The 25575-nt window shown below is 45.8% G+C and overlaps 1 protein-coding gene across 3 annotated transcripts in view; it reads right to left on the bottom strand.

Moving 5' to 3' along the window:
• Nucleotides 1–2574: 2574 nt before the first annotated feature.
• The window catches only part of LOC147458546 (uncharacterized), a 77760-nt gene continuing 54759 nt past the window's right edge, over nt 2575–25575 (bottom strand). For all 3 annotated transcript variants that reach the window (XM_086513201.1, XM_086513199.1, XM_086513200.1), the window contains exon 4: nt 2575–3438. In XM_086513201.1, the coding sequence (XP_086369327.1) occupies nt 3200–3438 (239 nt within the window). In that variant the 3' untranslated portion in view covers nt 2575–3199. The remainder of the gene's footprint in view (nt 3439–25575) is intronic.

Here is a 25575-nt window from a genome sequence, read left to right as displayed (position 1 = left end):
ATGGTTGTCTTGGCTTCAACCCTATCACCCTCACATGTAGTGCTTCTAACCTCCTATATTTATTTTGTGCTCTCTTTATTATTTCCACCCAAGGGTTGCCCCTTCCTTTGCTTGTAGGTTGAGCATGTCCCCCCTTATTTTGTTCACTCTTCAACTATTCTATCAAGTCTAACCTTGGACCTTTTAGCGCTTACTCTGAGTCGATTTTGAGCTTTGTGATCATATCATCCCGGTTCACCAGTGAACCTTAATGCAATAAATTCTACCTATAGATTCTTATTGGTGAGGTGCCGATTAGCCACGTTCAATGCAGTGTTCATCCCTTTCTTGACTTTGTTGATTGCATTCTTAATGAGAAGCTCCATTTCTAGTCTCCATGGTGGTCCCAACTTGGGGGTGCTATGGGTTAGGGTATTTATACACTAAGCACTATATTTACCCCTTGAGTGTAATGAAGTCCCACACCTACTTCTTTAGAACTTGGGTTCCTCCCCTTTGAAAATCGAACGCTTAGCACGAGATATTGTGGTTGTAGGCTCAAGTTTTGAAAATGCTCACATAGTCGATCGTGAGTCAACTTGGGCCTGCAACCACATAATTGGGGCCATGCATCAGCACAGTGGCTTGTGATATAAGGGAAAAGAAAATTATAATATGTTTAGCATTATAAAAGCTCACAGTGGGTCATGGATGTGTGAAAATCCTTAAAAGAAGGCATGGCCATGAGTCTAGTTGGGCCACGTGAGTGGAATGTGGTTGTAGGCCAAAGAGTGCTCCAGACAAGGTATTCTCTTACAATAGGGCCTCTTGAATATATAAAAGGAACATTCCACGGGAAATATAGTGTAAAAAGGAGATATAATAGTTCAAAATTTTTCTTTTTGATGAAAAGTGATATCTATACTATATATTAAGGAGACTGGTTTTCCAGTGCCACTTGTCGCAATTTCCTTTATCCGGCTACAGTGAGGACAGTGCGCACACAGGGGGAGAGAGAGAGAGAGAGGTGCCGCCGGCCACACTAGTTATGCTTTGAAAGAGCACATAGAGAAAGGGTTGCACCCGCCCGTGCATTGGTCCACTTAATATAAGAAAGGGTGGGGTTGCGAGCTGAAGGAAGGTGGTTTGAGAGCAGCGCCGAAGTGGGGAGAGGCTACACAGAATGGTAGGCAACGAATGGGGAAGACTACGTACTATGCCGCAACCTTGGCTGTTGGTTGTGTGTGTGTGTGTGTGAGAGAGAGAGAGAGAGAGAGAGAGAGAGAGAGAGAGGGAGAGAGCCCATGGCACCAGTTGGCGGGCATTGGCCGACATTGAGCAAATGTTCTCATCACCACCGGTGGTAGTTTTGGTCTTTCGTATGCAATTGGTGAGTGAGCTTTTGGTGGGAGTGCCTATCTTTCAAAGGTTGCTGTTATGCTCTCTCAAGAGTCCACTTAGAACTGAGTCCCATGAGGGCTAAGAATGGAGAAAGTATACAATGCTAATATCCCATGAACTCTCTCATGGGTCTTTGCAAAATGGCCTCAATGTCCTCCATAGTCAGCCCCCTCTAGGGGATGTGCACAATGTTACTCAACGATGCTCCAAAGCCTCCGATGTAGACCTCGTCTACGATGTGGAGATCCTTGCATCCTCGGGTGTTGTGAGCGGCCAAGTTAGATGGCTTGATCAAGAAGGATCCCCCAATGCAGGTGTGACTCGAAAACGTGTGGTGTGCCTTGGTCAGCTTGGAGAACATGGATACAAGTGATCTCTACTTGAATCTCCATCCATCATATGTGTGTCCTGATGTGGCCCCTCCATAAAGAATGGTGGAAGTGACCGGAGTGTCAAATAGCAACAACTTAGTGTGTGGTTCCGAAGACTGCACCTATGAACTCTCTATTCCTCCCAATGTTGTGTATCCCTCGTCAATCTCGCCTCTCCAGCACCTCTCGTGGTGAAAGTAGGTCCATTGAATACAACACCAAGATATGTATAGGAGGAACATCAAACGACTATGGCAAAAGACCCAGAAGTTATATTCACATCTTGAACTCAAGAGGTGTTATTCAATGAGGAAACTAGGATAATCAATTTACCACATTGGGGGCGGGGAGGGGGGGGGCACCCGGGGGGATGCAAGTGCATGAGCAGTTGAACAGGCGGCATGGACAGACTTCCAACGAGGTAAAAAGTACACAACCCTTCAGTGAATTTCTTTTGCCATTTAAATGCTTTGATGCATGGTTCAATAATTAAACCAAGCCACTTATTATGTTGTATAACAAGGATTAAGGTGGGGATTAAACTTTACACTCATCACGGTTAAAAGACATGAGCCTAACCAGCCAATCTATGCCATAAGTCTATGTGCTATTTTTTACGCAGTTATAAAATTCATGGCAGATTTGAAAACCATCAAATGTTGCCTTGTAGGTTGACCCTCAAAAGTATAAAGGAGGCGTGGAGTTGCGAAGGAGTTGTCGAAGGCAAAAGCAATGAGGTCAATTGACAAAGGAGGCACATTGACAACGTGCAAAGTTTATTGCTTTTGGTTGGAAAATCAGCTCTAGGTTCATAATGCTTAGCTGGCAAAGAAATGTAACTTATTTATTAAGATTTCTCTTTCTCATTAGATATCAGCAAAGCATAGGACATGATGCTTGGAACAGCTGCAACAACAATGTCCATGTGGCTACCATCAGCACTATAGTAGGAGGATATAAGGCTTTCAAATGGGTAGCTCCATCATGCTCTTTTTGCTGATTGCGCCAACAGTGTCTGCATGGCTCTCCGTCCTCCTTACCATAATAAAAGTATTTAAATTTCCAATGGGAAGATCCATGGGATGGAATCACAAAAAGGAAAGCACTGAATAGTATTATTTTTGTGGGGCAAAAGAGGGGAAACGTGATCAGTGATATCAAGCCATTGCTTATAGTGAAGTATGTGAGACAGAGTAAGGCCATAATATAGATTCAGCGACAACTTTGAGAAGTAGAACCCATTAGTTGACAGACTTTGAGAAGTTCAATTATTGCTCCTGGCAGTCTGAGTTGCAAAACCATGTAAACGCTTTTACTGCTGGGATGATGGTTTCTTACTTGAGGTTTTGACGATGGCTGTGGAACGTCTCATCAACTTGAGTATGCTTGTCACTACATGTCAAACCTATATATATTCTTGCTAGGTCTCATAGATTGTATGTTGGCAGCTAGATCGAAATGTGAAAATTGTGAAGAAAGTCCGGCATCCTGGCCAGTATTCTTCTGAAATCAAAGTATGACAATCCATTACAATTAGGATCAACCTCTTGACAAACATGCTTAACAATCAAATCAAGCTCTTCTGAATCCAAGGCAGCATTAGAAGCCACTCTGTCCAGCATGTGCATTGATGGTTGTACTATAGGACCAGAATGTGTCATAAGATCTACTCCATGTTTTATGTCACCTGAAATAAACAGATTCCTCTCTCTCTCTCTCTCTCTCTCTCTCTCTCTCTCTCTCTCTCTCTCTCAGTGTATCCTCAACCTCCTATACAATTTGATCACTTGTATTGTAGTCTCACGTCACGGTTGGATGCCCCTAGTCACACCTGCTGCATATATTTCATTTTCCTCATTCTTAGGTCATCTTTTATTCACGTTTATTCCAGCCAATGGTTGTAACTTTTGGTCTCATAGGTCATTTAGCAGACGTTGATAGTACAGTACACCCTATCATCCAGGTGGTTCACTGTCAGTGGAGGGCACATTTCTCTACATTGACATATGTTACTTCCCTCCTAGCACATCTTCGAAAAAAGGGGCAGTCAACGTACACGATACTAGATGAGGATATTTGGGAGTTCTCGAGGGATGGAATGTCATCTTACTTGGGGATTACAATGCTAGGACAGCGAGTGAAATATTGAATGAAGGAAAAGGATCCTGTCACCAGGCATCCTTCTTTGACACTTCCGAGGAGATGTTGAGAGCTAGACTACAAAGAGATGGGGCTCTCCAAGACCTCAGCGGATGCGTCACTAAATGATGATGTGGCAGTGTCTGCCCGGACAGAAGACGCAGCAGACCAGTACGGACGGGCCCGGATTTCGCATTGACTGCTGATAGCTGGCTGTATGGAATCCTGTAAAACGCACCGACAGGCTGCTAACATGGCTGTACGGAATCCCGTGTTAACGCTGACAGCTGCTGACATGGCAAATTGTACAGAATTCCGCTTTTTGTGCTGAAAGCTTTTACTAGCAGATTTTGGAGCCAGTTGCGTGTGTCGTGCCGGATTCCCGACTTGGGGTGCCCAAGCCTGTGACAGTGGTATCAGAGAATCAAGCGTGTGCTTTTCTCAAAGCATACCAGTCCTATCAAAGACCAGACAGGGCACTTGGGCACTTTGGAAATTGATATCAAAAGTATCTTCGTGTCCTGGCCCCGGAGTTTTTAGCCACTCCCGCCCTTACTTCATCACGCATTGGGCGCACTCCCGTCTTCATCGCTCTATCTTATAGGGCATAAGCCATAAAGAATCCTAGATTACACTTGGGTTCTCACGGAGAATCTGATAGAGATAACATCTCTCGGTGGGCAAGCAAAAAAAAGTTGAAACCCGACACGAGAAGTTTACCAGAAGACCTTTAAAAATCTCTTCAACGGTTGAGAATTTGGATATGTGACAGAAGGCAAAGTTGATCCTCTCAAAATGGTGACACAAATTGGTGACGTGGCATGACCACCCGCGCGTAGGTGTGATGACGTGGCAGAGCCTGTACGGACAACTGTACGGACTGTCCGTGAAACGCGCTAACAGGCTGACTGTACGAACTCCCCATGAAACACGCTGACAGGCTGATTGTACGGACGCTCGTAAAACGTGCTGACAGGATGCTAACGTGGCAGATTGTACGGAATTCAGCAAATTGTGCTGATGCTTTTTGGGACAGCTTCTTGACCAGTTGCTTTTGGGACTATTTGCTTTTAAGTTTATAAGCTTTTGGGACTCTGCTTTTGGCATCCCTTGTAAGAATAAAAGGACCTTTAGGGGCCTCACCCTTCAGAGCATTTGGACGCAGAGTCTGAAAGCAGAGGACCCCTTCAAGTGTTGTACTTTGCTCAAGCATTAATATAAAAGAAATACCGGAAAGGACGCCAATCTTTGGGGCCAATCTCTCTAGGCATGGAACTACTTTGGGCTGTCGACTGAAATTGAACTGTGATTTTAAAGTTTTGAAGTATTTTAAGTGATTCTCTCGTGTGTCGTGCCCGATTTCCGACTTGGGGTGCCCAAGCCTGTGACAATGGTATCACGGCATCAGGCGTGTGCTTTTCCCAAAGCATACCGGTCCTATCAAAGAGGAGACAGGTGACACAACTTTGGAAACTGTTATTGAAGAATCTTCGTGCCCCTACCCTGGACCTATTAGGCACTCCCACCCTTACTACATCGCGCATCGGGGGCGCTCCCGTCTTCATCGCTCTGTCTTACAGAGCATAAGCCATAAAGAATCCCAGATTACACATGGGTTCTCGTGGAAACTGACAGAGATAACAAAAGGCAAAGAAGAGTTGAAATCCGGTGCAAAAACTGAAAAAGCAAAAAGAAATTCGATGGAGAAGTTTGCCAAAGTGAAGTACAAGCGTTAATTGCAAGATGATACGTGTGTGAAAAGGTTGATCAAGTACTCCAAAGACCTGAGATTTGCGAAACACCTGAAGGATTACCCAATTGATAAGATTCGCTCGAGATGGCGTGAGGCCATTAACTCTCCTCTCATAATGGGGTGGAAAGCTGAAAGGACAGACAAGTGTAGAAAAGCGAAAGCTTTACTCACAGGAAGAGCTAGAATAGAACTGTTGACCATAAGATGAACAAGATACTAGAAAGGACACTAAAAGGGATATTGATGTATTGACAATTTGGTTGTTTGTGACAGATAACCGGAAATAGGAGCGACGAACTCGCATCTGTATGGATTGGGAAGCATGGAGCTGGACATCTACTCTTTGCAAACGAGGTGAGCCATCTCCTTGTCTGTTTTGCAGGTGAAATCAAGGATGAGATGGTGAGATCAGGAGTGACGGAAGCTCAAGAATGGATCTGTCGATTCAATGCATTTGATTGAATGGATGATGACACATGTTGAATGATTCTAGTGCATCAAGATTCCCATATGAATGAGATGACCGGATATTGTGGTAAGCGCATCAGGAGTTCTTGCGCGATGAGATGGCTACACAGGGATCTAGGTGCATCAAGACTTTTGGACGGATGAGATGACTAGATTGAAACACTGTGTTCAGTATGAACTGTCACAAATTGGTGACATGGCTGCCCATTACACACACATCCTCTCTAGGCATGGAATGGAATGCACGCTGGCTGAAATTGCGTTGTCTTGCTGACGTGGCAGGCCAGTACGAACAACCCCGGAATTTGCGGCGCCTTTTTCGGGATGCTGACGTGGCAACAGTGTACGGAAAAGCAGGGCAATCTTGGCGGCAGCTTTTACCAGCTTTTGGCTACGCAATTAGAGAGAGAGAGAGAGAGAGCTTGTGAGAGAGAGACAAAAAGCTTTTGATTTTCAGCTTTTGGGGCTCTGCTTTTGGCATCCCTTGTAAACTCTTTAAATAAGTGGGCAGGTGTAGCGCGGATAATGTGTCGTGTTCTCTACAGTGGGTGGTCCTTAGTGCAATGTGTGTGACAATCTCACTCAAACAAACTGAACACAAAAGGAAACCATAGACATCAATAGAACTTACAAAGACACAACAGCAGACCAGAACATATGACTCGACTATCTCAAAGACTGATACAGACTATGGCGTGGCAGCATACTCAGCTCCAACCCAGTACTCACAGGTACAATGGGGGTGTCGAGGCTCAGATGTGCCGGGATGGTGAAGCGTGCTCTGTGTAAAGACCCACTCTAGACGACTACGTATAAGATCATACCACTGGCCCAAAACGACTACTCATATGTACCATCATCAAGAGCCACCAACGGCTCATAAAGAACATCATCTAAGTCTATCCCCACTGGGTGGCGGTGGTGATCTGGCCATGAAGTCCACTAGACCACCCTATCCCTGCCACGTGTCTCTGCCCAAAGAGTCCGTCTAGCGTGAACCGACCAGACCAAAGACCAACTGACCAAAGCCCAACTGTAACTACTGTCATGTGAAAGTGACATTGTAGCCTGCTACAGGTTGCCCACCACAAGACCGCTGCTTGTCCCGGAGAGCGGAACTGAAGAACTGAAATATCGGCGATCTACTGTTGGTGGTCGGATGATGGAGGAGGAGGAGGAGGTTGATAGAAAGGTGGGTAAGGAGATGGAGGCCAAGTGTATGGTGAGGGGTAGTGGCCATGAGGAGGGTACATCGGGTATGGAGTAGCCACCCCATGAGCAGCAGGCTGCGTCGGGTGAGGGTGAGTAGGTGGAGCTGGTGGAAACCCAGGAAAAGACAGGGCAGGTTGCGAGGGTGGAACAGGTTGTTGGAATCAGGGAAGCCGTAGAAGTACTGAGAAAAGGATGCGGACTGGGAGGGGGAGGCCATAGAGAGTCCATAAAATTGTGATGATACCGATCCTGCTGGCTTAGACTCCATATTGGTAGGATTTGCTTTCTCTGAGTTTGAGAATCCCCTGAATGTGTTTGGAAATGTCCGTCTGTGTTTGTATCTGTGTCGCCATAGCAGGAACTTGCGGAGAAACCGGGGTTATAGTTGTAGTTGTAGTTGTAGCTGTAGCTCTAGCTGGAACTGTCTGTGAAATGGCTACAGCTTGGTATTTTGCACATGAGGGACACAGTGTATGTACCACAAGAGAGAGGTCCTGAACTGCTGCGGTCATATCATTTGCCTCTTTTAACTGTTTTTGCTGAGTGTGGACAATATGTTTGAGGTCCACTACCTCTTGAGTTAAGATTCTTATGCGATCTTGAGCTGTAGCAATGAAATTGTCCCTATCCATCGCTCGTTGAAGATGAGCTTGCACTTCCCTTGTCATACCGTCATAGCAAGCGCGATACATACCGTCTAAGAGTCTGTCGGCCTGAGGCGCAAAAGTCTCATATATGTCATGCTTTTCAGATGTAGGTGTCCCAAAGCTAGATGCCCCTGCAGTATCCCTAAGTGTCCCTGCACTAAGAGTAGTACGTGGTGCTGACGACACAACTGGAGGTTGTGTTTTAGTGACTGCAACACTAGTCACAAGAGGTGGTGTGAAAGTTGAGGTGGCCACAGAAGTAGACATACGCACTGTTGGAGTTGGAGTATGGACGTCAGAGATTTTGACCTGTGATTCTGAGAAGGGTAGTGTTGCTAGCTGCTCAGACGAATCTTTTTGTACCTTTGCCCTCTTGCGCAAGATGCCTTTTCCTTTGGCCATTTTGGAACGGTTTTGTTCTTTTGGGTCATCTTGAAGGGTGAGAACAGCTGTTGTATTTGCCTTTTGCTGCATAATCTGCACCACCCAATACATAATAGGAGCTGCATAGCAATTGAACCTTTCCGCTTTCCCTTTACGCTGAGTCCGAAAACGCTTTGCCCTGTCCTGTAGCGCTTTAAACAACAGATGGTGAAATGGGTACGGCAGGCAGTGGTAGAAACAAAAAAGAGCATCGCATATTGCTGGAGAACCTGGAGAAGATGGAACCCCTGTTCTTTCCGGTGCGCGCAGTAAAAAATAAAAGTGCAACACTGAACACAGCTGCTGACTCCTATGATAGTCTGGATGTGAGTCCAACAAAAGTTCCTGACAAGCATTTGCAGTTTCTTCTGGTGAGAGATTCGAGAAGGTTTTGGTTGCGGGCAGAGGTGCCAGCACAGTCAATATTCCCATAGCCTGTCCGATATCCTCCACTGTAAGTGCAGTACCATTCAGCTTTGGAAAAGTGAGCAAGAGGGAACTTAGCTTGGTAGTAGAGATATTGCAGGACAAATCGGCCTGAGCCAAATTTTGAAGACCCAAGTGTATCATTTGCTGCTGAGAGAACACATCCTTGAGTGCTGGATTCGGAGCCTGTAAATGATATATCATTACTAAAGGTACCTTGGAGAGGGCACCAGACGGGCGAGGCACCTGGAGAGTGGTGACCCTGTCAGCAGTGGATTGACTGGGGCGAATCTTCCTCTGAAGATTCCTCAGAAATCTGCTCTGAACTAGGAGTATAGTCTGATTTACTGTCAGAGCTATCCCCAGAGGCAGAGGACTCTTCCTCTGATTGCAGATGCTTTTCTCTATTTCGAGTTCTAACCATCTTGATAAACTGTACCTGAGAATCTATACTGATTGATGAGTCCCACTGTAGCAGGAGCAAGGGCGAGACCCAATTCGGTACTGGATGACTGACTGAATGGAGTACCAAGGCTATAATAAAGGCTCTCTGCTTTTCGCTTATGCTTTTCGCAGGTAAAACGCTCTCTCCTCTTCTCTTTTGCTTTTTACAGGTAAAATACAGCTCTTGCTGGGAAGTGAGAAACCGCCCTTGCTGTGAATTACTTTTCGCAGGATAAGTGGCGCTTGCTTTTTATTTTTGTTTTTTGAAAGAGTCTAGAGGCGAGGGCACTGGGAAGGCTAGGACGAGGGGACAGTTGAGGTTAGAGGTGAGGGCTAGGTCTAGGGCGAGGCTAGAGGCTAGAGGCTAGGGGCGAGGGCGAGGAAATAGGAAGGGCGAGGAGCGAGGGACTAGGGGCTAGGGGCGAGGGCGAGGGGGAAGGGGAGGGCTAGGGCTAGGGGCGAGGGGATGGACAAGGCGAGAGGCGAGGGAGAGAGGGTGAGGGGGGGCTAGGGCGAGAGGCGAGGGGCTAGGGGCGAGGGAATAGGGGGTAAGGGGGCGAGGGCGAGGGGCTAGGGGATAAGGGGCAAGGGCGAGGGGGAGGGCTAGGGCTAGGGGCAAGGGGATGAGAAAGGGCGAGGGCGAGGGATAGGGCTAGGGGCGAGGGGCGAGGGGATGGGAAAGGGCGAGGGCGAGGGGATAGTGGATAAGGGAGGGCTAGGGCGAGGGCGAAGGGTGGGCAAGGGCGAGGGCGAGGGCATGGGACATGGCGAGTTGCGTGGGAATATGGAATAAGTTAGGGTGAGGGAAAGGGGAGGGCTAAGGTTTAAAACAGAGAGGGTGGTAGAGGAAGAAGAAGAGAGTTTTAACGTGCAAGAAACTATTCAAAGATCAAAAAGATCAAGCATAGGAGTTGAACGCAAGACCTGCTATTGAGGAGGGTTTTTGAAGAGGAAAAGGAAATGGCAAAGCCAATCTTCCCCAAGTGGTTATAGAAAGACCGTTACGACAACAATTCATCAGGGTTAGGTTAGGTTAGGGTTTACTGGTATTTTCAAGGTACTCACAAGCCGAAAGAAGAATAAAGCAAAGGGAAGGAGTGAGAGGACAGCAAAAGCAATACACATCAGGTACGGGTACAACAACCTTCATAAATACCCCACTCAAGAATACTGGTGCATTAATGCATAGTAAGAGACCTAAGTGTCATGAGACGCTATAGATCAAAGAATTCTGTGCTTTGAAAAAGGCCTGAGTTGGGGTTGAGGAGAATAGGTTATGCCCAGACTAGAATCAATCCTACACACACAACACAAGGGATTTACAGAGGACAGAGATTGAAGACAGAGAGTGAAGGGTAGAGTTGATCCAATTCCAGAATCAAACCCATTGAGCTTAAAGAGTCTGCAGAAGGAGAGGGTGTATGAGATAAGATGAAAAGGAACAACAAGATGCCGAAGATAGTGATTCTGAAGTTATTTAAAGGTTCAGGAATCGGCGAAGCTCAACACTTGATTGTAGCTCGGTTCGACCCTTGAGCGGCAGCTTAAGCATGATAGCATTTGATCCGAGATCCATTGACTAAAGGTAGCGGAACTCCTTCGAGAGTGGCTAATTGTACAGCTCCGTGGGGTAGAATCTCCATCACCTTATATGGTCCTTGCCATGTTGGGACCAACTTCTTTGCTTTTTTCAGAAACTTGGCCTGATAAAGTAGCACTAGTGCTCCTTGCGTTATTTGCAGCTTTCTGAGATGGCGATCATGCCAGGCTTTACGACGAAGCTGCTCTGCCTCTAGAGCCAGTGAAGCCAAACCTCGGCTTTCCTCCAACAGGAAAAGACGAGAGACAGATGCCGACCCAAAATTTCCATTGGCACGAAGACTGCCCACTCGTGGGGATCCTGAGTTGAATTCGAAAGGTGCTATCGCTTCCAAACCGAAAGCCAACTGAAATGGGGTGTGATTGGTTGTGGCTTTGAAAGAAGTTCGATATGCCCAAAGTGTACCGTGGATAGCTTGAGCCCAAGTCGAGGGATGAAGATGACATGCTTTCCGCAGGAGTGCTATCAGAACCTTATTAGTGCTCTCTGCTTGCCCGTTTGCTCTAGGGTAATAGGACAAGATTTTCAGTGAAAAATCTTGTAGTTGGCCAGTAGGGTAGAAATTGTTTCATTCACAAAGTGACTACCCCTGTCACTGGTGATTTCCAAGGGACATCCAAACCTGCACAAAATATTTTCGTAGAGAAACTTGGCTACCGTAGTGCCAGTGCAGTCCGTTGTTGCTAGTACCTCTTCCCACTTTGTTGCGTAGTTTGTAGCCAAGAGATACTTCCGATTGCCGGGTTGGGCAGAGGGAGTAATTGGTCCTACAAAATCTATGCCCCATCTCTCAAAGGGTTGCCATGCCATAGAGACCTGCAGAGGACGGTTTGACTGTTTGCTTGGTTTAGGGCCACAACGCTAACATACATCGCATACCTTTACATAGGCAATTGCATTGCGAAAACTATAGGGACCATAAGCCACACTGGAGAATCTTCTGTGCAGTAATATGACCAGGGTAATGGCCACCAGTGGGACCACTATGGGCATCCTCTAAAATATACTCGACTTCATGAGGGGAGAGACACCGCCTCAGAACACCATCCTGCCCTGATTTGTATAGCTGGCCCCCAATCAGAGTGAAAGGCCTAGACTTCAGCAACAAGCGTCTCTTCTGCAGGGGAGAAGCATTCTCTGGGTAGAGGCCAGTAGAAAGCAGATACAAAAAAAGGTCGAGGTATGTATCCACATGGCGTCGTTTCCCCAATCATGAAGTGCTTTAGTATGCCGCAACCATGGTCTACCAATCAGCAAAGGGAATCCTCCCTCTACCTGAGGAAGACTAATTGTCACAAAAATACGGAAGCGTAAACTGACGTTTAATTGCACTTCAAATACTCAAGAGAATTAGAGGGAGCGAGAAAACTTGACACTTCATTGGGGACCAGAAGATGGGCTGGTCCCCCCCCATAAAGAGAATATCTTTATTACTAAGGGAGAATCTTTACAAGCACGCGAACGGGGCATACGCCCGTCCTCTATTCTTTCTTCTGTTCTGTTCTGACTACTGACTGAGAAAGTGTTTCCACTTTCTTTCTGCTTAGGGGATTTCCCCTCTTCTGCGAGACTGGATGGAAGCTCTCGAAAAGAGAGTCTATCTTCCAAAATAGCTCATCGGAAGCTCTCACAGAGGAGAGTCCATCTTCCGTTATGTGTTGCCTTCATGCTCATTCATTCATGCATCGAACACAAAAGAGAAACAAGCAAAATGCACACGCACATGCTTGCTGTAATTTTCTGCACATAACCTGAAATTCTTACCTGTGCACACCCCTACGCCGGAACAGAGGTCTTCTTCGCGATGGAATCGCGCCAAACTTGATGTAGACTTAGGATAAGGAGAGAGAAGAGAATTTCTATGGCTGATCTGCTGAAAACAGCCCTAATCGAGGTGATTAGGGGCTGAAAACAGAGAATTACAACAGCCGCACTCTGCTAAGAGAGCGTCTACGGCAGCTTCTCGCGATGAAACTTCACCAGAAGGTGTCTATGACTGTGAGATCCCTTGTTCTTGACAATGGGAGCACAAGGCTACCACATATGTCGCAAGGGGCTGCTCTTAAGCTTCAATGGAGGGCTCCACCGCGTAGAGCACGCTCACATTAGGGGGGGTAGGTGCACTGCCAGCCCTGAAAATGGAGGAGGGGGGCTCCTAAATAGCCATCAGGGAGAGGGGGCGCTAGGAAGAGAGAGAGGATGAGAGTGAGAGTGAGAGAGAGTTAGTTTGCATTGGTAAGTGTGCCACTTGGCACACTTACTTTAAAAACTTAAAAACCATTCAACTTTTGACTTTAAAAACTTCTAGCTCATTGATTAAAAATGTGCAACTAACTAACAAATGCTACCAACGATTCTTTTATGAGAACACCAAAGGTCTGCCGGCGCAATGCCGCACGGGCACTACACCGCCTTTACCTGTTCACACTTGTCCGGCCACCCGCCCGAGCATGGACCGTTAAATTTAATTTAACAAAACTTACCCTAAGGCTTTATTAGCTTTATTAGCCTTAGGGTCACTGTTCTAAGGATCCCATCTCATTCATGTGCTTGTACTGACGCGCGTATTTTTCTGAGCCTAAAACCTGAGGCTACTGCTTACCCCTTTCTGAAGACCCGATTTCCCAATCACTAGGGCTTCAGGGTAATTTCTGCTAAGGTTCCTCTGAGGTGTTCTAGCCCGCATTTAGGCTCACCTGAGGCCTTAGAACTGCTAGGTCTATTCTGGTGTGCACACAACTAATTAGATAATTCTTTTCTCGTAAATAAATTAATTATTTACAAAGTCTGACTTAGTTACATCCCTCTTGGTTCTAAACAGTTGACCTCAACTGTAGAGCGTCAACATAACTGTGCAAGATGTCAGGGTAGTCCTTTAGATCGGACTCAGTCATCCACTTTGCATCTAAAGGAGTGTAATTCTTGAACTTGACTAAATACTTTCGATGTAGACTCCCCGACTTGAGTTGTCTCTCCGAGTGGTGTATTATCTGTTCAGGTTGAAGGATTTCCTCAGTCTCTTCGACTTCTGGAGGATCTTCTTGTACGGGCGCCACTGGAGGAGGTCCAACATAGGGTCGGAGGAGACTGACATGAAAAGCATTATGGATTCGCCAATTATAAGGTAAATCCAATCTGAAAGTCACATCATTGACTTTATCTGTAATTTTGAAAGGGCCGTAGAATCTATGGGAAAGTTTGACAACTTTCCCTTTGCCGACCCGCTTTTTCAATCTAGCTTTCTCAAACCGAAGCAGGACATATTGTCCTTTTTCAAGATTGAGATTCCTTCTGTGCTTGTCTGCTTTTCTCTTCTGTTGCTCTTGAGTACGAAGAATCGCTTGCTTTACTTGTTGATGGGCAATATCAATATTGCGCACAAATTCATCTGCGGCGAAGATGTTTTCTTTGGTCACCATAATAGGAAGTAAGAGTGGCTTCCCGTAAATAATTTCGAAGGGGGCTTTACCAGTTGAGGAATGTATGGTAGTATTATACGCAAACTCAACTATTGGTAAGTACTGTTTCCATTCGGATTGTCGTTCCGAAACATAGCACTTGAGGAGATCTAAAACAGTGGCATTAGCGATTTCGCTTTGACCATCTGTTTGAGGGTGATAAGTTGATGAAAAATCAAGCTTAGTTCCCAAGTTTTCAAACAATGCCTGCCAAAATAGACTAGTCATGCGGGGATCTCTATCGCTGACAATAGTCTTTGGCAATCCATGGTGTTTAAAAATCTGAGCTAGAAATATTCTAGCCATGTGATCAGCTTTGATCGTCTTCTTTACTGGAAGAAAATGGGCTTGCTTACTGAATCTGTCTACTATAGTCCAGATTGCATCATTTCCATTCTTGGATCGAGGAAGATCCGTAATAAAATCCATGGCAATACTTTCCCATGGCGTGTTAGGCACGGGGAGCGGCTGAAGTTTGCCATAAACTTTATGTCTGTCATATTTCACTTTTTGGCATACTAAACACTCACGTACATGTTTTGCAATGTCCGCACGGAGTGTTGGCCAAAAGAAATACCTTTCGAGGGCACTAGTGGTGGAAGCAATTCCCCGATGCCCGGCATAAGGAGAATTATGTGCTTCATCCATCACCTTTTGTCGTAAGGGCTGAGCTATGCATATTGCTTGTTGACGATAGAGTGTATTATCCCTGATACAATAAGGTGGCTTTGAATGACCAGCTTGAAGATCTGCCCAAATTGTGGCAAAGTCTGGATCTTGAGGATACATCTCGCTGAGAGATTCTAGTTCCTCATGATAAATTGTTGTTAGTGCATTGATCTTTGGACGCCTGGAGAGAGCATCTGCAACTGCATTCTTCGTTCCAGAAGTGTGTAAAATCTGAAAATGAAACATTGAAAGAAAGTTGGCCCATCTCATCTGCTTTTCTGATAACTTTCTTTGTGTGAGGAAGTAGCGAAGACTTTGATGATCTGTCTTGATAATAAAATCAACTCCTAATAGATAGTGTTTCCAAATGGAAAGAGCATGAATTACTGCCATTAGCTCTTTCTCGTATATGGAGGCATGCAACTCTGCATCTTTAAGGCGCCGACTTTCATAGGCTATCGCGTGATCCTCTTGGTTCAAAACTGCTCCTACACAATCTCCAAATGCATCGCAGTATACCTCGAAAGGTTTGCGAAGATCAGGGACGGTGAGAACAGGTCCGTGACTGAGTAGATACTTAAGCTTTTCGAAAGCTTGTTTTTGTCCAGACCCCCAATGGAATGGAATCCGCTTCTTTGTCAGGTCATGGAGGGGACCTGCTATCGCGGCAAAAGCTCGAATGAAACGCCGATAATAAGAACAGAGGCCAAGGAAACTTCGTACATCATGTACTGTAGTTGGCGTAGGCCATTCTACAACTGCTTGAATCTTATCAGGGTCCATTCTCACCTGATTGTGAGACACTATATGGCCCAAATAGTGGATTTCTTTTAAAAAGAATTCACTCTTCTTAGCATTCACAAATAATTTGTGTTTGCGTAATTCTTCAAACACTAAGGCGAGATGCTTATAGTATTCGTCTTCCGTCTCTGAGAAGATTAAGACGTCATCAAAGAAAACGCCTGTAAAGCTTCTGTATGAGTGGAAGATTCTATCCATCATTCTGTTGAATGTAGCTGGTGCATTAGTGAGCCCAAAAGGCATCACTAGAAATTCATACAACCCGAAGGTTGTTCTAAATGAAGTCTTATGCACATCCTGAGGAGCTATGCGGATTTGATGATAACCGCTCTTCAAGTCTATACGACTAAAGACACTGGCTCCTTGTAACTTATCAAGAATGTCGTCAATCCGAGGGATTGGAAATCGATTCTTGATTGTGATCTTGTTTAGAGATCTATAGTCTATGCACATGCGGAATGTGCCATCCTTTTTCTGTACTAGCAAGACAGGTGAACAATATGGAGAAGTACTAGGCCTTATTAAGCCCTTCTCCAAAAGTTCGTTAACCTGCTTGAGAATTTCCTCTTGCTGCATTAGACTAACTCGATAAGGGGGCTGATTTGGAGGAGAACTTCCTGGGATCAAATCAATGATATGATCCTCAGGTCGCGAAGGTGGGAGTTCATTTGGAAGTTCATCTGCAAAACAATCTTTATAACTTTCTATTAACTTAAGTCTTTTTTGCTCTAAAGAGGAAGAAAGTTGTGAAACAGACATATCTCTCTCTCTTGCAAAAATCAAGTACGCTGAAACACACTTTTTCATTTCTTTCTTGATGGCAATGTGGTTGGCGATAGGAATACGCCAATCACCTGCATCTGCAAGTACAAGATACTCCTTTTCTTTATGAGCAAAAGATAAGGTTTTCTGAACATAGTCAGGAATGGGATGCATCTTGTAGTGCCAAGGCATTCCTAAGATAACATCGCATCCTTCAAGTGAAGCTAGTAAGAAAGACTCTTGATCCTTGTAGTCGTCGACCTTTAGATTCAACTTCCCTATGATTGGAGTAGAGTTTGAGTTCTGCCCTTTGAAAGCAGATTGCGCTTGAATAGAGACTCCAAAACGATTGGGCTGCAAGTTCAGGTCGTCAGCTAGCTTGGTAGAGATGAAGTTGTCTGTACTACCAGGGTCAAACAAAATAAGAGCCCGCTGGTTGTTGATACTACCCCATGCTTTGAGAAGAGCTCTTTCTTTTCCATCCTTGGTTGTATTTCCCTGTACATCTGGGACTGCATTGGAAGAGGGTGGTTGTGGAGGTTTGGTTGGACAGTCACCCTTCATATGACCAACTTGTCCGCACTTGAAGCATCTTCCTTCACTAATGTAGGTTCGCAACTCAGCAGGAGAGAGATATCTCCCTTTCTTGGGCTGATTTGGCTTTGCTTCTGCTTCGGAGGCGGTTCTTTTCTTCTTTTGAGAAGAAGTAGAAGAGGTAGGCTGCTCATGGAGAGCCTTCTGCTTGGCATGGTAAGTGCTTTGCTCCATCTTCCTGGGAGTACCCTTGTCATGTATTCCATTAGCTATGTGGGCTGATTCCATAAGTATCTGCAAGTTACCTCGAGGGTAAAGCTTCATAGCCTTTTGCAAGGCTTCATGCAAACCTGCTTCAAACTTGCACATCTTCTCCGAATCGTCAATCTTCTTGAATGGAGTGACTTTCAAGAGAACGTCCCAAAACCTATCCACATAGCGTGGAACAATTTCGTTCTCTGACTGTGAAAGTCGATCCCATTCTTTCTTTACCTCTTCCTCATAGTCTGGAGGAAGGAACTGTGCGTAGAACTCCTTCTTAAAAGCGGTCCAATCTTGGGGTTTGGGGTTTGCGATCTTCCAGGATAAGGGTTAACCACCAATTGCTGGCGGTGCCTTTCAGGTACAAACTAACATGGCGAAGCTTGGATCTTTCTTTAAAATTCCCTTCAACAAATGCAACTTCAAATTGGCGGATGAAAGCCAAAGCTTTGTCATTATCACGCTGTCCATTGTAGGTGTCGAATTTCACATCTTTATCTCCCGACTTGAATGTTTTCTGCCTGTGGTGCTTCTTCTTATGGTGCTCCTTCTTTCGATGCTTAGACTCCTTGGGGACAGGAGTCCTTTCCCTTGAATGTACTTCTTGCTGCGACGAATCGTCGAGAAACATGTCTTCCGGAGAATCTATGTCTTCCAGATCCTTCATGAAAGAGAACCGAGGGGAATCAGGGAGATCCTGCTCTTGAACTTTTGGATTAAACCGCACATGACATTCTGGAGATTTCTTCTGCCTCTCGTGCATGTGGGAAGTTCCAATCAAAGGATCTTTTCTTGGTTGTGGCGCCTTTGGGTTCTGCGGGATTTCTCCCGACCCCATTGGCATTTTCTCCTTCCCTTTTTCAAGAGTATGGAGAATCTTTTGGACTTCTGGATGGGAGAGAGCTTTCTGCAACTCTTCCACCTGCTGTTGAAGGAGAGAGAACTCTATCTCGCGTCCTCCCATTTCTGCAGTCTGCCAATAGTCGTCAATCCCTTCAGGAAGAGAGAGAGGACCTTGCTCTGATACCACTGTCACAAAAATATGGAAGCGTAAACTGACGTTTAATTGCACTTCAAATACTCAAGAGAATTAGAGGGAGCGAGAAAACTTGACACTTCATTGGGGACCAGAAGATGGGCTGGTCCCCCCCCCATAAAGAGAATATCTTTATTACTAAGGGAAAATCTTTACAAGCACGCGAACGGGGCATACGCCCGTCCTCTATTCTTTCTTCTGTTCTGTTCTGACTACTGACTGAGAAAGTGTTTCCACTTTCTTTCTGCTTAGGGGATTTCCCCTCTTCTGCGAGACTGGATGGAAGATCTCGAAAAGAGAGTCTATCTTCCAAAACAGCTCATCGGAAGCTCTCACAGAGGAGAGTCCATCTTCCGTTATGTGTTGCCTTCATGCTCATTCATTCATGCATCGAACACAAAAGAGAAACAAGCAAAATGCACACGCACATGCTTGCTGTAATTTTCTGCACATAACCTGAAATTCTTACCTGTGCACACCCCTACGCCGGAACAGAGGTCTTCTTCGCGATGGAATCGCGCAAAACTTGATGTAGACTTAGGATAAGGAGAGAGAAGAGAATTTCTATGGCTGATCTGCTGAAAACAGCCCTAATCGAGGTGATTAGGGGCTGAAAACAGAGAATTACAACAGCCGCACTCTGCTAAGAGAGCGTCTACGGCAGCTTCTCGCGATGAAACTTCACCAGAAGGTGTCTATGACTGTGAGATCCCTTGTTCTTGACAATGGGAGCACAAGGCTACCACATATGTCGCAAGGGGCTGCTCTTAAGCTTCAATGGAGGGCTCCACCGCGTAGAGCATGCTCACATTAGGGGGGGTAGGTGCACTGCCAGCCCTGAAAATGGGGGAGGGGGGCTCCTAAATAGCCATCAGAGAGAGGGGGCGCTAGGAAGAGAGAGAGAGGGTGAGAGTGAGAGTGAGAGAGAGTTAGTTTGCATTGGTAAGTGTGCCACTTGGCACACTTACTTTAAAAACTTAAAAACCATTCAACTTTTGACTTTAAAAACTTCTAGCTCATTAATTAAAAATGTGCAACTAACTAACAAATGCTACCAATGATTCTTTTATGAGAACACCAAAGGTCTGCCGGCGCAATGCCGCACGGGCATTGCACTGCCTTTACCTGTTCACACTTGTCCGGCCGCCCGCCCGAGCATGGACCGTTAAATTTAATTTAACGAAACTTACCCTAAGGCTTTATTAGCTTTATTAGCCTTAGGGTCACTGTTCTAAGGACCCCATCTCATTCATGTGCTTGTACTGATGCGCGTATTTTTCTGAGCCTAAAACCTGAGGCTACTGCTTACCCCTTTCTGAAGACCCGATTTCCCAATCACTAGGGCTTCAAGGTAATTTCTGCTAAGGTCCCTCTGAGGTGTTCTAGCCCGCATTTAGGCTCACCTGAGGCCTTAGAACTGCTAGGTCTATTCTGGTGTGCACACAACTAATTAGATAATTCTTTTCTCGTAAATAAATTAATTATTTACAAAGTCTGACTTAGTTACACTGACCACCACAAAATCCAAGCTAAATGTGAAGTCTTGTACCTTCAAAGGCACCTTCTCTACTATGCCCACAGGGTAGACTGTCCTCTAGTCTGCCAATGTAACAGTGAATGGAGCAGGGCGAGTAGATTGCAGACCTGAGGTTGACATGGGAAATTCGGGCATTAGATTGATTCCAGACCCACCATCCACCGAGAATTGATGCCCAAGAATAGATACAGTAAGACGTGGACTTTTATAGTCGGTGAGGGGAGCTATGAAATCATGTAGGACTCCAACGGTTGCACAGGTAGGTGCCCGCCACTAGGCCCTGTACCAGGGTACAAAGACTGAATTATTGAGAGGGTGTCACTTCTAAGGGTTGCATCTAGCCAGGAGCATCTCATAAAGAGACACTTGCTGAAAGGTGTTCTTCAAGATTGCTTCCGTTGTGGGCCTAGCTCCTACAATCTGGGCCTCCTCGGAAACTTTGACCTGTTGCAAGTCAGCCACTGCTGCCACGAAGGCTCCATCAATGTCCGAAAGATAGAGATTGGCCTATTCTTTGCACCACTTACGGGTGCGACATTTTGAACAGGTTGCGGAAGGGTTGGACAGGATGGTCCCGTTGGCAAACTTAAACCCGGGGCTGCTCTTTGTGCTCGAGTGAGCACCCGAGCAGGCTCTGCTGCTTGTGGTTGAACTGTATGAGTAGCAGGTGCTGGCTGAGGGGTGGTGTTCACTGTGATTAGATTGATTTTCGGGAATGTAAACTCTTGTTGATTTTGATTCCGGTCTGAAGATGAGGATGCCCTTTGTTTGGGACAATCTTTACTGTAGTGGTCCTTAGACTTCGGACAATGTCTGCAAGGAGGAGACCCTTCAGGTAAAGGACACTTACTTTGGTAATGGCCATATTCACCGCATCTGTAGCATAAGATTGGCCGATTAGACGGACCAAACGGGGGACGAGGTGGTCGCTGCTCTTGTTGTTGCATGGTGCTGGAGGCTGAGGTGTAGAAGCTTTGGGGAATTGAGGGAGTACTAGCATGATAAACGATGGGGGGTGCAAAGTTGTTGTGCATACCTTGCTGCATAGGGGGTGTTGTCAGCAGAGGAGGCAACGGGTTTTGGTGTGGCCATAGGGTGAGCATTAGGCAAAATTTGGACTCACAAAGGGGCCCTTTAAGGAGTTTGACTTTACCTCTCTCTACCAAAACGGGCGCATGGATAATTTTTTGCAAACAAACTCCAAAGTTGGCGGAGGTTTGACAGTTAGAATGTTCTCTTCAAGCTCTATCTACTGATATATAGCAGGCCATGAGATTCCTCATATTTTAGAAGATTCTTTTTTTGATTCACTTAGATTCCGACAGAGTTGTCACATCATAGGTGAATCAAAAAAAGAATCTTCTAAAATATGAGGAATCTCATGGCGTGCTATATATCAGTAGATAGAGCTTGAAGAGGACATTCTAACTGTCAAACCTCCGCCAACTTTAGAGTTTGTTTGCAAAAATTTATCCATGCGTCCGTTTTGGTAGAGAGAGGTAAAGTCAAACTCCTTAAAGGGCCCCTTTGTGAGTCCAAATTTTGCCTAATGACCATGTTGGATGCAGGTGCTAGCCCTTGTTGGAGAGAAGGACCTAGACTGTGTTATATTTGCCGCAATCCTTTGATATAGTAACAATCCTTATCTTCGTGCCCAGATTTTTCGCAGAAGTGGCAATAAGCCCGAAGGGAACAGTCTTGTGGAGGATGTCCAAGAGAGCGACAAGAGCTGCACCATACCACAGCTTTAGTCTCCTGCTGAGACCGAAGCTCTCCTAGTTCTCTCTTGATTTGATCCAAAGCCTCAAGGTGCGATGGTTTCTCTTGTCTCAGAGAGATTGATTTCTCTTCTTGGAGAGCGCGTTGTAGTTTGAGGGCTTCAAGTTCCCTGTGCAAGGAAGTCAAAGGATCAGCAGGACTACCTTCCGAGAACACAGAGGGAGTATCTATGTGAGGAGAGTTCTTGAACAGCTTCCTAGCCCCCTCTATCCTAGTAGTAGCTGCGATGAATTCCTCGAGAGTGGCGTCGGGTCGGAGGCTCTCCCGGAGTTTTTGCTGAGAGGTTTTTGGAAGCGCCTTCTCCACCCACTTCTTAACCATGAATTCACCGGGTTGCTGGGGAAGCTTGGCAACCAGAGACTTGGTTTTGGTCATAAGCTCTGCAAAAGTCTCCTCTGGCTGGAGCACCATGTTAGCCAACTCATCCAACACTTTCTCTTGGTAGTCGCCCGGCCTAAAAGCTGCACAGAACTGTTGTCTTAAGTCTGCCCAAGTTGCAAAATGATTCTCTGCAAACTGGCTGTACCATTTGTCTGCTAAGCCATCCAAGGTGGATGGAAAAAGTACCAGATAAGCATCTTCCCTGTTAAGACCACGTCCTCTACAGAGAGATACGAACCTCCGTGCATGGATCGTCCGCATCTTCTGAGGAGAGTCCTTTGAAGGTGGGGAACTTGATGTTTACCTTGGCCAATACACTAGCCAACGCCTCCATGGCTCCTTGTTGAGCCTGCTGCTCAATAGCCTGCTGTAGCAGAATAGGAGAGAGCTTTACTGGAGAAGGTGATCTGGAAGATGTGGAACCGGATGAAGGAATGGGGGATGTCGTATGTGGAGGTATGGTTGATGAGGTTAATGGACTTCTACTAGATATCACAGGGCGTCTTCTGTTATAGTGCCTCAGAGGGCTCAGTAGTGCGCTTTGACGCTCAACTGACCGCCTTGTATATGTCATGCAGTGAACCACACAAGTCTAACACAGAACAAGTGAGGATAGTGACTAGACCACCTAGCTGGCAGGACGAGGAGGGCTGGACCACGGCAAGGACTAGACTAGGACCAAAGACCAAGGACCAGGGACGAGGACTAGGACGAGAGAGGACCAGACTTGCAGACTACTACACAGTGTAAGCAAGTGTGCGGAGCCAGGTAACAACCGATTAGCTTCAAGATTTTATCTCCACAAGAGTGAGACTTCTTTTGAGGTCCCACCGTGATCGCCAAAATGAGAGCACCTGTAGCGCGGATAATGTGTCGTGCTCTCTACAGTGGGTGGTCCTCAGTGCAATGTGCGTGACAATCTCACTCAAACAAACTGAACAGAAAAGAAAACCATAGACATCAACAGAACTCACAAAGACACAACAGTAGACCAGAACATATGACTCGACTATCTCAAAGACTGATACAGACTCTAGCGTGGCAACACACTCAGCTCTAGCCCAAGACTCACAGGTACAATGGGGGTGTCGAGGCTCAGATGTGCCGGGATGGTGAAGAGGTGCTCTGTGTAAAGACCCACTCTAGACGACTACGTACAAGATCATACCACTGGCCCAAAACGACTACTCATATGTACCATCATCAAGAGCCACCAACGGCTCATAAAGAACATCATCTGAGTCTATCCCCACTGGGTGGCGGTGGTGATCTGGCCACGATGTCCACTAGACCACCCTATCCCTGCCATGTGGGATGCCCTTGGAAGGTTGTGATGTCCTCCTGGGAATTCCCTGGTACCACAAGAACAACGCCGTGGTCGACTATCGGGCGAGGAAAGCGACTTTGACCACAAAGAAGGGCAGAACTATTGTACTCGATGTAAAACTTAAGGGCGAGTCCGTCCCTATTGTATCGGCTTTAGTCATTTCAACATTCATGAAATCCAGTCTGTTTGTTTACTCGATCTTGTTGAGAGAGATAAATGATGAGAATAGGACAAATATGTTTGAACTTGATAAAGAACGCCAATATTTTCTCCACACTCATGCCGATTGCTTTTCAGAGGGCCTGCCAAGCGAGTTACCACCCGCTCGTCCTGAAGATCATACCATTGATCTGATACCTGGGCACACCACCAAACCGGCCACCTTACTGTGTGAGCCAAGCCCAGAACAAAGAAATTATGAACCAAGTGAAAGACCTCTTGGAAAAGGGTCTTGTCCAGCCTAGTACTTCACCGTACTGCTCTCCAGTGTTGTTGGTTTTGAAGAAAGATGGATCCTGGAGAATGTGCATCGATTGTAGAGCTCTCAACAAAATCACCATCAAGAACAGATTTCCGATTCCTAGAATCGATGATATACTCGACAGGTTACAGCGATCCTCGTGCTTTAGCGGGATTGACTTGAAGAGTGGATATCATCAGATCCGAATCACGCCGGGAGAAGTCTACAAGACAGCCTTTCGGATGACTTTTGGGTTATTTGAGTTTTTGGTGATGCCTTTTGGCTTAACCAATGCTCCTGCGACATTTAACTGGACGATGGACAGGATTTTTCGAGAGTATAGACTATTTGTTGGCACTTTCTTTGACGACATCATAGTTTTCTCCAAGGATGAGGCAGAGCATACAGAACATTTGCTTTAGGTCTTTCAGGCATTACGAGATCACAAGTTAGTGATTAATGCGAAGAAAAGTGAATTTTTCCTACCAGAGATACACTTTTTGGGACACATTGTCTCAGCAACAACAGGAGTACAGATGGACCCGGCCAAGATAGAGACTATCCGTGATTGGCCCGATTGGAAGAATGTCCATGAAATTAGAAGCTTCTTGGGATTGTGTTCGTACTATAGGCGGTTCATTAGAAAGTTTGCAGAGTGTGCTTCCCCTTTGCATATTTGGAGTCCCTTTCTCGTGGGGACACACAGAGGTGACTGCCTTTCAGACATTGAAAGAGAAATTGACTACAGGACCAGTTTTGACTTTGCCGGACTTGCAGAAGTCATTTAAGGTATATTGTGATGCTTGTGGTCGTAGTCTGGGTGCGGTCTTAATGCAAGAAGGCCATGTCATTGCCTACCAGAGCCGATTGTTCTCAAGGCCGGAATTGACAACACAGATTTATGAGAAAGAGCTTTTGGCAGTTATCCATGCTCTTACTCAGTGGCGACATTACCTACTCGGAGCGGATTTTACTGTCCTTACAGACCATCAGAGTTTACGCTACTTCTTGTCACAGAAGCAGCTATCGGAAAAGCAGATGCTGTGGGCGAACATCTTGTCACAGTTTCACTTCCAGATTGTCCATGTGCAAGGACAGAAGAATTTGGTGGCAAATGCTTTGTCTCGGAAGCTGTTGGTTCTGGCTATTTTTGGGATACATCATAGGAGCTTCGAGGATATGGTCGATCAGTATGCCATAGATACAGACTTTGCAGACATTTTCAAACGGATATGGGATGGAGAGACAGTAGTGGGATACTCCATTCGGGATGGCTACTTGATGAGGAAAACCATGTTGTGCGTTACATAGCCGTTAAGGGAAAAGGTTATGACAATGCCACTATCCCTTCCTTTTACGGGTCACCGCGGCATTGCTACCACCTTGAAAGGGGTAGAGAGGTACTTCTTTTGGCCGAGACTCAAGAAGGATGTGGACAAGTTTGTGCGCAGTTGCTTGGTATGCCACAAGGTCAAGTTTGACAGGCATAAAGCACAAGGATTGTTACAGCCTTTGCCCATACCCACCCGCCCCTGGGAAAGTATTGCAATGGATTTCATTTTGATCTCCTGAGAACACAGAGTGGTCACGATGGTATCTGGACTGTTATTGACGGATTTAGCAATCAGGCTCATTTCATTCCAATGAAGAAAACAATCAAGCCAGATCACTTAGCGAGACTGTTTGTGGCCCAGATCTTTAGATTAC

The sequence above is a fragment of the Adiantum capillus-veneris genome, chromosome 5, assembly GCF_014529385.1.
Source record: "Adiantum capillus-veneris isolate H3 chromosome 5, ASM1452938v2, whole genome shotgun sequence".
NCBI classification, from domain to species: Eukaryota; Viridiplantae; Streptophyta; class Polypodiopsida; order Polypodiales; family Pteridaceae; genus Adiantum; species Adiantum capillus-veneris.
The sequence above is the reverse complement of the archived record's forward strand: the minus strand, read 5'-3'. Positions and strand labels throughout refer to the sequence as shown.